This window comes from Gallinula chloropus (genome assembly GCF_964237585.1).
Source record: "Gallinula chloropus genome assembly, chromosome: 3".
Taxonomy (NCBI): Eukaryota; Metazoa; Chordata; class Aves; order Gruiformes; family Rallidae; genus Gallinula; species Gallinula chloropus.
In genome coordinates this window covers 118,434,431-118,448,285 of record NC_140087.1, presented here as the reverse complement: position 1 = coordinate 118,448,285, position 13,855 = coordinate 118,434,431, and the positions used below count along the sequence as shown (strand labels likewise).

At 38.2% G+C, this 13,855-nt stretch overlaps 1 protein-coding gene across 1 annotated transcript in view; it reads right to left on the bottom strand.

The window, feature by feature from the left end:
• TFAP2D (transcription factor AP-2 delta) overlaps positions 1 to 13,855 on the bottom strand; it is a gene marked incomplete at both ends in the record, with an annotated part of 49,562 nt that overhangs the window by 24,570 nt on the left and 11,137 nt on the right. The window contains 2 exons of the mRNA XM_084261488.1: positions 4,754 to 4,872; positions 7,642 to 7,807. Coding sequence (XP_084117614.1) covers positions 4,754 to 4,872; positions 7,642 to 7,807 — 285 coding nt within the window. The remainder of the gene's footprint in view (positions 1 to 4,753; positions 4,873 to 7,641; positions 7,808 to 13,855) is intronic.

Here is a 13,855-nt window from a genome sequence, read left to right as displayed (position 1 = left end):
TTCACTTAATGCCAAAAAGAAAGGGAATAAAAATATGAATTATTATTAAAACTTGTCTTTCCAAAGTTGGTGTATATAATTTAGTAAAGCTGAGAAAATTATACTAAACTGATGATCTGAGAAAATTATACAACAGCACAAAACTTTTCTGTTTTACATGGAGCTGGGATTGTGATTGAATGCTAATGGTTTATGAAGAGACTCAAGCTGCACCAGGGCAGGTTCAGATTAGACATTAAGAAAAAATTCTTCACAGAAAGGGTTGACAAGCACTGGAAAAGGCTGCCCAGGGAGGTGGTTGAGTCACCAACCCTGGATATTTAAAAGAGGGGTAGATGAGGTGCTTAGGTATATAGTTTAGTAGAGGACAGGTATGGCTGGACTAGATTTTAAAGGTCTTTTCCAACCTTGTGATTCCGGATAAAGTCATAAAATCATAGAATTGTTTTGACTGAAAAAGGTTTTTAAGATCATCAAGTCCAACCATTAACCTAACACTGCTAAGTCAACCACTAAACAATGTCCCTAAGCACCACATATACACATAATCATCAACAAAATGAAACAAAATGACTTATCTCCTTGTGGATATACATAGGTTAAAATGTATGTACAAATGTACCTTTTGTGAAGAAAATAAATCTACACATTTTTAAAATGCATTTTAAAAATATCTTTTTACTGGAAATGGAGAGCTGAAATATATTAGGAATGCACATTTTAAGTGTATATATGTATTCATATAAACATGCACATATTCATATAAACATGCACATCCATGTGATATAAAGAATACACATTCTATATTACAAAATCTAAATATAAATAGGAAACTGGACATGAAAATACTCTTCAGAACATAATTTCTCATATCTCATTGTTGAGCAGAAATCTCATTTTGAACTGGGATCAAATGATGAGGTATTTACAAGTGGATTGTGTTATACTTCTCTACATATCTTTTGTTAACCTCAGTGAATTTTGTTACTGCACAGTATGAAATAAGTCTGGTTGGTAGGGGAAAGTAGTTTGTACAACATATCATAAGATGTTCTTCCTTTTTTCTACATCATAATATGGGCAAACACTTATTCATAGGGAAAACGTGGAAATGTTGGAAACGTGGATGAACTGACCTCTGTTATTTCACTTTAGATTTGCCGCCTTCTGCCTAGTTATTATTTATCTCAGGGAAGAGTCATACTAAAAGCAGAGAACCCTAAAATCCCTAACTTTTATAGCCACTTGCCTTGTTTTAATCCAAAATAATTTTTCCCTATGTGTAATAATGCCAGCTCTTTCCTCTGGCAAACAACCAATTGGTGCTGGAGATCGCTGACTCTTTCCTCCTTCAATTCTGCACAAACCTTTACAGCTATAGGCAGTGATGCCTTTCCTATTTAACATGACAATTGACCAGAGAGCTTTGCATGATGGAAAAGGACAGTTGCTGAAGCTGAATTGGCAGAGACAGCTTTAGAAATCCTCAGTGAAGAGGTGAGCCTGAGTACCTTGACAGGTTTCCGTGGGCAGGTGCAAGGAGCAGTGTGGGTGTCTCCTGGGTCTAGCAAGAGTGAGAGATGCTCCTATGCAGAGTGAAGGCAGAAGATGTGTCCCAGGAGAGGGATACTCAGCATATGAACCTCCTACTCTCTCCTCAACTTCGCCTCCTCTGGATGCTCTACCCATCAGAAACGCTACCCAAGGGGAGGAGGGACAGGCGAGAGGTGGAAGGAAAGGGTTTTGGTTTTTTCTATTTGTAGGGTGAGAAGGGAGGAGGAAGGAGTGGAAGGATATTTAAACAAAGGCTGGTGGGGGAGTAGTGTGACAGTTGATAGCAGGGTGAAAAAAAGTAACCAATGACCTATTTTTCTCAAGAATTTTGGTTCCCAAATGATGAATGCAGTCAATCCTGTGTCTAGTAAATTTAGCGTCTTAATTAAGTTTGGCAGGAACACAAATTCCATATTTTTATGTGCTTTTTATATATTTTAAAAAATAATCTGATGATTTAAAATTCATTGTTTTTACCTGCATCTGCAATAACATTTACTCTATGTCTCTGCCTTGTAAGTGACCTGTCCAAACAGAAAGGGACATCTCCCCTCTTCTCCTTTTTGGGGAGGCTTTTGATTCATTTGAGCCAGCAATAAGGCTTAGCTTTGGCAATGCTGGCATTTAATGGAGGAGCCTTTACTGCGTTTGCTAAGGTGGAGGAATTTTTTTCTTTAGAGCTGTGGAAAAGATGACCTTTCCCTTCGTCTAATCTAGGCACTAGAGGGCATCCCTCACCTATTGGTTGCACAAGGATATGTCCCATACTGCCGTGGAAATTCTAAATCCTAAACTCACGTTCCCAGTCTGTCTTTCATGCTGGTTTATGTGAATGACAACATAAAGAAGTGATCCGTCAAACCATTCCTAACTTGGGGCCTAGAAGTCCCCACAAAATACACTAAAGATGCAAGCCCACCAAAACCAGAGTAATGCTAAACACCCAGCAGTCATGCTGAACTCAAAAATCAGAGACTTACAGTCTATTCTGATCACCATAAACCTAATTTTGCCTCAAGAGGTGCAGTACATTTCTAGCTTACAGAGATATTAGAAGACTGTGAGGACCTTTGGTAATAAGAAACTTGGAACCATCTAAAGTAACCAAGAGTGACATGGTGCCTGGGTCCTTATGAGAAGTACACACAGTGCACCTGATATTTAAGGATTTATTAAGCCTAATAAATCATTATGTCAGTCTGTATATTGACACAACATAGCAAAAACCAATGCTGTTTTCTTCACTTTTTCTTCTCTGAAACATGAAATAAAATATTATATGTGCCTTTCCATTCCTGCCTCCTCCAGAAGCAGGAGCCATTAAGGGATGGGTTACCTTGCAGAAACAGTAGTACAAGTTAGTACTACTTGGAAGTAATATCTGCCTGTAGAAAGGGAAGACAGCTTATACCATTGCTGCAAAATATGTTACTAGTATCTACAAAAGCCTAGACAATAAGTCTCTATTAGAATCATTACTGCACAATATGCTGTTGATACCTACAAAACTCTAGACAGTAAGTGCCCATCAGACTCAGCCCTCTTTTCACCACAAAGTATTCAATGAGCACTGCCAAATTTGTCCAAAGACAGGTTACATAGACATAAAATGAGGTAAATTTTGTTTCCTTTTGGAATGTTAACATCTATGGTAGTGCTTTTCCTAAATTTTCCACTAGGCAAAATTCATTATTAGGACATCTAGGCAAACAGGTCTCTGTCAAAGTTAACTCCATCTCCTCAGTGTACACCTTTAGGACTCACATTAAGGCAGTCCAAGAACAAAAGCAATACCATAGGTTTGATAATAAATTTACTATTGGCTCTGAGTAAAGATCAAGGAGGCAAACATATATATGTGTATATATATGTATCCCTGGGAAGAAGGAATGCAGTTCTGACTTACAGTAAAAGCAATTTGCCATCAACCCAGGCCAACAGTTGGAAGAGGACTACCTCACTCTCAATCTCTTCTAAGGAAAGAGTAGCTGCCCACATAGCTCTGTTTATTCATCCCTGCTAAGGCCAAAGATATGCAAAGGACTGTGAGAGTAGGAGCAACCCCTGTTCCTCTAAACTAGGGGAGAAAGCTCCCTTTTCTAAGACTGCAGGTCCATTATGGTTGTCCCTTTATTCCATGCAGGTGTGATATGGACACATCTGTATTTCAGAGCAGCCCCGCTGTAGTTCTGCATGCCCAGTGGCTCCAAGAACCTTAGTCCCTCCTCTTAGGTGGTGAAAAACATTAATTGCTATGGACTCAGCACTATTTCTCCATCCTTTGAGATATTAAAAACCTGACTAGACAAGGTCCTAAGCAACCTCTTCCAACTCACCCTGCTTTGAGCAGGAGGGTTGGATTAGAAGATCACCAGAAGTCCCCTCCAGCTTCAACCTTCTGTAATTCTGTGGTAATATGTGCTGAGACCTCAGCCTAGTCGCCTAGATCTGTGTAGACCTTTCAGATTATGATCCTAGAAGGTGTTGACCTTTAGCATGAGCTGAGTGCTCTCTGCATCCAGGAGGAGGGATCTGAAATTCCCAGAGCTGCTACTTGAAGCCATACAATAAACCAGGGTACTTAGTGGATTCAGCCAGAATAGAAGAGATTCAGGTAGAGTTTCTTCCCTTTGCCTGAGGGGTTTGAACCTTCATCTCCCAGCTGAAGTTTTGAAGAGTCTGGCAGTATTTGGTGAATGATATTTAAACAACAGATAAAGGCCAAGAAAGTATCTCATGGGCCTGCCTAGAGTTTATCTGAAGACAGATTTAATTTATTTATGCGTGGGGCGAAGAGTCTTGTCTAAATATTATTCCTTCTTATACTGGAAAGAAATTCACAAGTTTAAAAAAAAAATAAATAAAAAGGGGGATAAACAAATCTACTTACAGAGTTGGTATAAGACATTCACCTCTCTCACAAAGAACACTTGGATCATCGATTTGTAAGTCAGATCCCAGCACAGAAAGCACTGATCAATGCTAAAGGAACTGCAGGACTAAAACACTTGCTGGGAGCCAAGACATCTCAGAGTGAACTTCCATTTTGCCACTCGTTCTGTCTCTGGCTTTAGGCAAGTCAGTTCTCCTCTTTGTACAAAACACAGATGATGATATTTAACTCTGTGGCTGAAAAGTGTTGCACACAAAGAAACATTTTCATTATGTTCACATTATGTTGCAGTACTATAAACCTTACCTTCTACCAAGGAAGTCAAGAGTGTGACATTTGCTGCTTTTCTTCTTCCTGCAGGCAAGTTCAGCCCCAGTCTGTCTAATTTTTCTCTCAAGCAGCGCCCTCCATTCTTAGATTTTGCTCTGTCATGAGAGAACATGAAGAAAGAGAAGCTTGACTTCATTCTGCACTTTTTTCTTCCCGTGTTAATATAAGTTCAGAAACTACACACCTTAGTGATGAACATGTCGGGTAATGCCTGTGCTAATGACATCAATGGAAAATCTTTCAGAGTTGTATTCTTAACGTCCTGCTTGCACTGTGAGTCTTTCATGTTGGTCCCATGATAAAGTTAGACATTTTAATGCCTGTCACAGGGGCATCAGCTCTTCAGACAGCTTTCTATTTAATGGAAATGCTGGTCCTTATTTGGGCATAGAGCCTGGATTTCCAGCAGTTGAATATAAATATTGACAGTGTTGTTGCTTATATCTGAGTTAGTTACCCCAGGCTCTCAAGACAATCAAGAGAGAAACATGCAATTATTAAACAATATTAAACAAATGTCTAAAATTAGGGGACTTTGGCCATCTCTCTTGCCTATCCTATAAAAAGAAGACAGACTGTTACTCAAATGTAGGTGTCTATGTGGAACCCAGCTCCAGCTATCCCAGTATAATTTATGTAGAGACCTTGATACTTAGAAATGTAAGTACCAAGTAAGAAATGTAGTCTACAAAGCCCAATACTTACAAGGAAGAAGGATAAGGCAACAAGAAATGCTGAAGCTAAAATTCCAGCCATCTTGGCTTATCGATGCCCCTGTCCCAGATGCCTACATTGCTTTTTTTTTTTTCTCTGAAATTGGTTCCTGGTGCATCCCACACCTGCTTGTCTGCAGTACCTTAATGTTTTGAAGCATTTGAGATATATCCTCTTATGCAGCAGATGCAGGTTCAGTTTCTGAGGGAATTTTAACCTTTGTGTTTTGGACAAATGCAGCAGCCAACTGGCAGCAAATAACTAACGTTAAAATGTTTAAATGTTGAATATAGCAGTGACTGGAACCCAGATATCTCCCATCCCAAATGAATGACTTGGTCATTAGATAATGGAGTCAGTACTATAGTTACTCCTTTGCTTTTGTCCAACCAATATTTAATTAGCCCCAAATGAGATTGAGGGGCTCTCAACTTAGAATAATAAGTCACTGAATATTAAGCGTGCCTAACTGGATGTTTTGAGATGCAGGTTCAAGTTTCTTCAGGCAAAGGAAGTAACCAAGCTTGGAATATCACCACTTATATGGTTGTTTTTACCCACTAAGAGATACCACAACTTGGACCATGTTGTATGTCAGGAAATGCTTTCTGAGAACACTTTATTCTGAAGAAAAGCTGCCTGGGAAAATATCTTGACAGTGACTGCTGATAGGATGCAAAACCAACCCTTCCATGTCTCAGGCAGACCATGAACAAGATTCAGTTTTGCAACATCTCTGCTAGTCAACTACACACTGCTTGAGTCTGTTCTCTAGTTGTGATGCCCATGGGTATAACCTGACCAGATCTATTAATTTACACTCTCTGCCTTGTGAAACAGATTTAGTACATCCAAACTGCTGGCTGGGAGTAGTTCCTGACTTTTCCTAACTCCTGAGCCATGCCCAGGGGCACTTTGGAAGAGTGGCATTTGGTCTGGGTCATAAATTTATGGGGAATGTTTTAGCCTTTTAAGAGAAGAGAGAAACAAGTCCCCATGTTCAGGATGCTGCCCTTGAATTCTTAGTAGAATGCACTGGTATTGATAAGCTCTGTGGAATGAGTATTTAAAGTGAGTATTAGCTGAAGACCTCCCCAGGGTGAAGCAGTAATAGAGGAAAACTTTTGTGGATACAGATCTTGGATTTCAATGCCTATAGAGGCAGGTAAATAGGGCTTGTGTTTCTGAAACAGTTTTATGATCTACAGTCCTTACTCTGCAAGATATAGCTCAAGACAGCTCTTGGACTACTGTGTGTCTTAGTATATCACAGATTGGTTCAAATGACTTTCAGTATAAGTATGAGGATCAGTGTGGCCTTCAGTGACAGCAGTGAAATAGCCTATGACTTTCCAGCTAGTTTTGATCAAAGGGTATTCAAGTAGCTCATGCCATCTAAGTTGATGCCTCAGGGACATTGCGACTTACATATGCCTGGCTGAATTACAGTTGCCTCCTCATTCTCCATTTGCAATGTGAGGCACAGCCTGCCACTTTCCTCCTCTCTGCTGCTGCTCTCTGAAGGTGTCTACTCTGGTCAGTGAAGGGTCAGTGGCAAAATTTTACCTAATTGCTTGCTTCTCCAGTATCTCACAATGAGAACAGTAAAACCACAATATCCAAGTCTGTCTTTTCTGTACTCAAAAGGCATACAAGGGAGAATGGGAGAAAAAGGCATCCTTACACCTTCATGCTTTAGGTTTTTGATGAGTGAGAGCTGTAATGAAACTTGGTAAAAAAATTTACTGTGAAATCTTTTCTCAACAAGAAGTCAGATGTTTAGCTATGGTGAAATTTCCCACACTCTACAGGATTTTTTTTTTAAATTTTAATTCAAAGCAGGGCAAAGTGACACCTATCCATCTCTGATGGGTAACTGAACTGAGGGGTTTAAAAACAAATAACAAAAAATAAATCAGTTCACTGAGAAATGTAAAATTTCTGTGAAAAAAATGTCAACACATCTTAATTTTTCTCATTTCCTGAAAATTTTGCTAGAAACAGTGCTCACTCCCAATCCATCTCCTTCTGTATTCTCAAACTGTCCTCATCTATCCAAATGGAGAAAGAGAACAAAACCTATCTGTAGAAAATAAATATAGAGAAATTACAGCACTGTCTAGGATTTATTATTCTCACCTTCAACTTACCTTCTCAAAATACCTCCTAGGAGGGAAGCATTGAGGCATTCTGGTGGTGAAAGGCGCCTCTTCACTTCTGCAATGGTCACTTTGTACTTCGAAGTGGAGCTGAGGAGAGATAAGCGACCAGGAACAGAGCAGAACAGGTCGGTGGGGTTAACAACGCAGGTGCCACCTACAAAACAAAACAAATGTTAGAGCAGGGAAAACCTCATATTCCATATTTTGGCAAATTCCATTGTGAAGAACAATTCTGTTGTTCACTTGTGGTTGTTTTTGCTGTTGTTTTTATTTGAGGTTTTTGGAGTAGTTCTTTTTGGGTTTGTTTTAAATTTTGCATCATGTTGTTGCTTTGAGAAGAGTGAACAGATTGAAATTTCAGTCCAGGAAAAGGGTACTATTACATCTTATAAACTTTCTAGTCAAATTAGATCATTTCATGCTCAGTAAAAATTACATGTTAGTATTTTGAGTCTTATATCTAGCATGATTAACAACATAAGATGGAAACAGATTCAGGTATCACTCAGAATTAAAAAAAAATAAGCCATTGGTGAAAACTCTAGGACATTTGTTCTGATAAGAAATACTTATTTAAACTCTCAGAGAAGTGTTTAGAAACACAAAGATGCAACAGCACTATAGGTCTGCAGTGATTTGCAGCCAGAATGGCTTTCTACACCTTTGAACTCTTGTATATTCCTTCTAAAGTTAGGTCAAATCCTCAGCTGCTGTTAATGATTGAAATCTATTGAGCTGCCTCAGTTTATCTCAGGTTAGTTCTGGAATTGTTTCTTTCTTGAAAGTGGCAATTACTTGGTCTGGGTCTAAAACTGCCGAATGATCACTGAATCTTTCGATGAAGCCTATGATCAATAACTCCTCAGGCAAAATTGAGCTTTTAACTTAAAGTTAATATGTGAGAGAGCAAGAGAGAAAACTTTCTCTGCAACTGATCCAAGAGGATAGTACAAACTCCCAGGGGGAAAAAAATAGTCTTAAGGACTAGCTTATATTTTATCACAAAGTGCAAAACACTTTTCTTTGACCTGCCTTTTCCAACCTATCTACAAAATAAAATCTGTGGAAGAAGTAAATCTTACCACGACATGCACAATTCTTCCCTGGGGGAAAGATGAGAAAAAAGAATGAGCTGCATGAGACAGTGATATAAAATATCATATTATTCAATCCATTATTAGAAGGGGTTCAGATGGTTTCTGTGAGGACAACGATATAAGGACCTTACAGCAGAATGAATCTGTGTTCATCATTCTTGTTTAAAAGAAAAGTTACTATATTTTTGAAACCACCATGATAATTTCTTCTTTCCTGTGAACACCCTAATCTTTTTGCACTGCAAAAGCCCACTTTATTATGCTTAAAAATTGTAGTTTGTAATCTAATGAGAATAGGATAGAATAGAATAGAATAGAATAGAATAGAATAGAATAGAATAGAATAGAATAGAATAGAATAGAATAGAATAGAATAGAATAGAATAGGAAAAAAAAAAAGAATAGCTCACTTGAGACATGATTCTGACACCTTTAACTTCTTCCACATGTAATCCCTCTTAAAATTAAGGTGTCTGTGTATGTTTCAATTTTAGCAGAGACAAAGGAACATAACTGAAGGATGAAACTTCATTAAAGGCAGACTAATGCTTGCTTACAAAAGGCAAACAGAATTTCTTTCCAAATATTTCAGCTCTTGAAGGTATATTTCAACATTTGTGCTGACAGCAAAACCAGAAAAGAACATCTCTTGGTATAAATCCCAGATGGGGGGGATCCTGACACAGTACAGAAGGGTATTTTATGACTTTTCTAATTATGCCACAGGACAGATATTAGTGTCCACTTCTCAGACAGAATATAGAGACAAATCATGTTATCACCAAACATATAGACACATCAAGGGCACTTATGCACATTTTTGTACAACTCAAAGCTACAATTCACAAGCTCATATGCTCAAGTACAGAAATCTGGTGCCACATGCCTGAAATATTTTTGGGTTTTTTTGTTGTTTTGGTGTTTGGGTTTTTTCCATATCTGAGGCAGGGTTGCACAGAAACCTATAAATATTTTCAATCAACACTTTCAAGCTTCTGGTCTGTCAGGTACATTTGTGAAGAGTGTTAACACTGAGTGGATTTGTTTGTTTGCCATCTCCTGCCACACAATACATATACACACGTATACATATATATACGTGTCAAGAAAACAGTAGCAAATGTGTACATATTTATTTACTTCAATAAATCTGTAAATTCTATGATGAGTGAGACTATACTGAAGTCAGTGTTATATTAAAGTTTATCTTTTTGCCAGGTTAAGCCAGCATGTGCACCATTTATGCCAGATAAATAATTGTTCCTTTAATCCAAAAACCTGTTACCCAGCAGCTGCTCCTACCCTAACCAGAAATTACTGGAACACTTCTCATTGCTATTTAGTAGAAGGTTGTTTACAGTCTAAAATGTTTTAAATATCATGCTTACGCAGCATGGTCTTAAACAAAGCACTTCCAGGTAAGATAGGTATGAGTTAAAAGTAAAAGAAAACAAGTCTAAGTCACTTTGCTTTCAATAAACATGGAGAACAAGTTGCAAATTACAAGAAGGTAAAATCTGTTGCATATAATTATTTCACTATATTAATTATTCATTGACACAGAAAGAGAGAGCGGTGTGGTGCTTTCTAGACAAAGCTACGTCACAAACTGCATGGTTTTGAATGCACAGATCTCCTACCACAATTACCACCTTGGAGAGGGGATAGATGAAGTCCTGGCTTTTACACCAGGTGATAAACAGTAAGAGCAAGGCCAGTAAATAAAGGGGAGGCTCCTGGGAAGAGAAAGGAAAGGATAAGTGCAACCACACTGGAAGATGAAGTGTCAGGTTTCATGCCAAACACACACACACTGCAGTGTACTCCTTGCCCCATATTCTGTGTTAGAGTGAGGAAATGATTTTGTGAAGAAGCGCAGCTCGATGGGGAGAGGACAAGGCATGTTTTGAGTTGTGCTAACCAGCAGTGGCAGCAACCAGCTTTTCTTTCCTGTCAACCCAATGATGCTGTGGGTGCTGTTGGAAAAGTCAATCCTTGTTCAGCTGTTGAGCTGGTCTTGTCATAACAGGGTATTTGAGAGATGGGATGCTAACAGACACCCACTGAAGAAGCAGAAGAAAATGCCCACAAAAATAGAGAGGAAATAATGTCTTGCATTAATCCAGCAATTCAATCTGAGGATCCGTGTTCCATTTGGCAGGTTTTACTTGGTTTAGAAAACTTTGCAGACTGAATTCTGGTGGCAGGATACATAAGGCACCATCAGCTTATCAGATGAAGAGCCCCACACATAGTGATGGCAAAGTAATGTGTTCACCAATGTACACAAAGACAGAAAAACTGTGGCCATATTTCCCTTACTAGTTACACACACCATTGCTCCTACTGCAAGGCCAGGAAAAAGAAAAGGAGAACAGGGAGAGAGTGAGATAACTGGTACGATCATCTAGCAGATTGCCTCAGCAATTTTGTGCTCCAAGCACCGCATGAGAAGGGCCTGTGAATGTTAAAAAGATTCTTTATAGGACACCTGTTTATTCCTACAGGGAAGTGATTACATGGTCTGGTCTGACATCATCTGCTGCCGGAAAATATTGTGTTAGAGATGATTATGAATAGTAGTTGTGTTGTTATAGGAGGCACAAGCAAGAACAGATTTAGGTGAGTGGGAATATCTTTTACATATGGACTGAAGAAAGAGAGAAAGAAAGAAAGAAGGAAAGAAAGAGAGAAAGAGGGAAAGAAGGAAAGAGGGAAAGAGAGAAAGAGAGAAAGAAAGAGAGAAAGAGAGAAAGAGAGAAAGAAAGAAAGAAAGAAAGAAAGAAAGAAAGAAAGAAAGAAAGAAAGAAAGAAAGAAAGAAAGAAAGAAAGAAAGAAAGAAAGAAAGAAAGAAAGAAAGAAAGAAAGAAAGAAAGAAAGAAAGAAAGAAAGAAAGAAAGAAAGAAAGAAAGAAAGAAAGAAAGAAAGAAAGAAAAGGAAAAAAAGAAGGAAGGAAGCTTGCTTTCAGACACACAAAACTTTGTGTACAGTTTTTTTTAATCCAACTCTATTAAATTATTTCTTTGACATAGAAAGTGTCTGATCTGTTATCTTTGTGTTGATTCAACAAATATGATTGTTTGAAAGGAAAAAGATGTCAGAGGAAGAAATACACTTTGTGGAGCAGACCACATTTGGGTTAAAGACCTGGGGATGATGCTGTCGTATACTGAGTCACCTCAGGACATTATTGTCAAGTGGTCTGAGGGAAAGGACTAACAAAAGCTGATGTTAATTTTTGCTAGCTTACTTTGGATGCTCAATCCTTTTCCCTCTAGTTGACTGGTTCATACCCATACTCAAACATACTTGTTTGAGTGAACTGCGCTTTTGCTTTGTTTCCCAAGCCTAAGATGAACAAAAGTTTGGTTATGTGATACTGCAAAAGGTAGTCACAGCAAACATTGGGACACTATTTTCCTTTCCTTATTCCTGTCTCCCCATCAAATAGCACAAGACAGTACGAAATGCCACCACAAGCTGATGACGGTTTGTGTAGATGACAGCAGGGACAACAACAGAGACATACTCTAACCCAACAGTCTTGTCAACACAGTGAAAATCCCAATAGTGGGGTGCAAAAAGCGCTTGGTCTGTTTTGATTATATGTTTCCCTTTGTATAGAAGAAGAGCACAATAGGGTGGCTGGAGTGCGATGATTTATTCTGATTTAGTTATATGCTTGGGTATCTGCTGAAATGGAAGCCTCCCTGATGTCCTCAGATTTGTGCAGCTTCTCCTTAAGAACCATATTCTCAACTGGCTTATGCATTTCATAAGTAATGTTATTGCTTTATTAGGAATGAGAGAGAAATATCCATTGATATCATTTATTTGCACTTTAGATAGAAATGTTTTTTTGAATGTGTGTCAATAATTTTATATAGACACACATCCTTACATTCTGCAAGGTCATTTCTTACTTGCTATCGGAACAGCTGCGATACGATAGGCATTTTATATTAACTGAAGAAGGGTTAGTCCCTTTTCTCCAAGATATTCACCTATATTCATGCAGTTATAGATGGACACATCACAATATATTGGTGACAACAGTGCAGAAGTACTGTTTATTTTGTTTTTAGGATGTCTGCATGTTTGTGCACTTGTGTACATTATTAAATATAAGCACGCATGAGTGCCTGCAGATTAATCTTATATAAAATATTAATAACATGCTAGGCTTTTTATTAGTTTATTATTTATATCTACAGGTGCTGCTAGTAGGAGTCTCCAGCTTATAGTATATTTTCCGCTCTGTTCTGAAGTACTGGCAAGTTTACAGTTTGTTACAAAATCAAGACATGAAAGCTGACTACTCCTCAGCATTTTTTCCCTGGCAAGTAGCAAATTTAAGCAAGCAGTTAACTGTATAAGGTTTATCAGTATTATTCAATCCCATGTTCATTTCTCAAAGGTCTAGAAGCAATTTAAATTGTTCTCCAAATTATCCTCACCTCACCTAGTCATTATTCTCAGGAACTTAAAATCTAAAACTCATCTCATTCGTCATGAATAATAGTGAGCACTGGGTTTTGGGTCTTTTTAATTATAATTTTAAATTTTCCCCCTAGTTATTCTTTTGGTTTCATTTAGGTGTACAAACTTTGCATCAAGTAAGCAGTTAAGTAAACTAGCTTCCATGACCATAAACAATTCTGGGATCACATCCCTCACTACAACATTCATGCTAAGGACAGACAGATATGTTGGCATGCTCAATTCTTTTTTAAATAAGGACCAAAAGATTCAGTAGGAACTGAGAGGCCAGTCAGCAGTTTTTAAGATCGGCCTTTCAGCTACAGTTTTTAAAGCTGTTAAGAGTCTTAAGTTTAGACAATATGAAAAACAAATACGTTGGGTGAAACGAGGCATTCTGATGGAAAATAGAACAATCTAAGTAAGGAGGATTGTTGCAGGAACTCAACTTTAAAGATTGTGTGAACATGCAAAAGGATGTTAAATCTCAGGCACCTAGGACCAGTGCTCCATCAGCAGTGATACAGGGACAATTTTACAGCTCCTGGGGTGCAGGATAGGACCCAAACCAGAGTCAAAAGACATCTCCTTCATTCCTATTTCCTATGCACAAGCCACAAGAACTC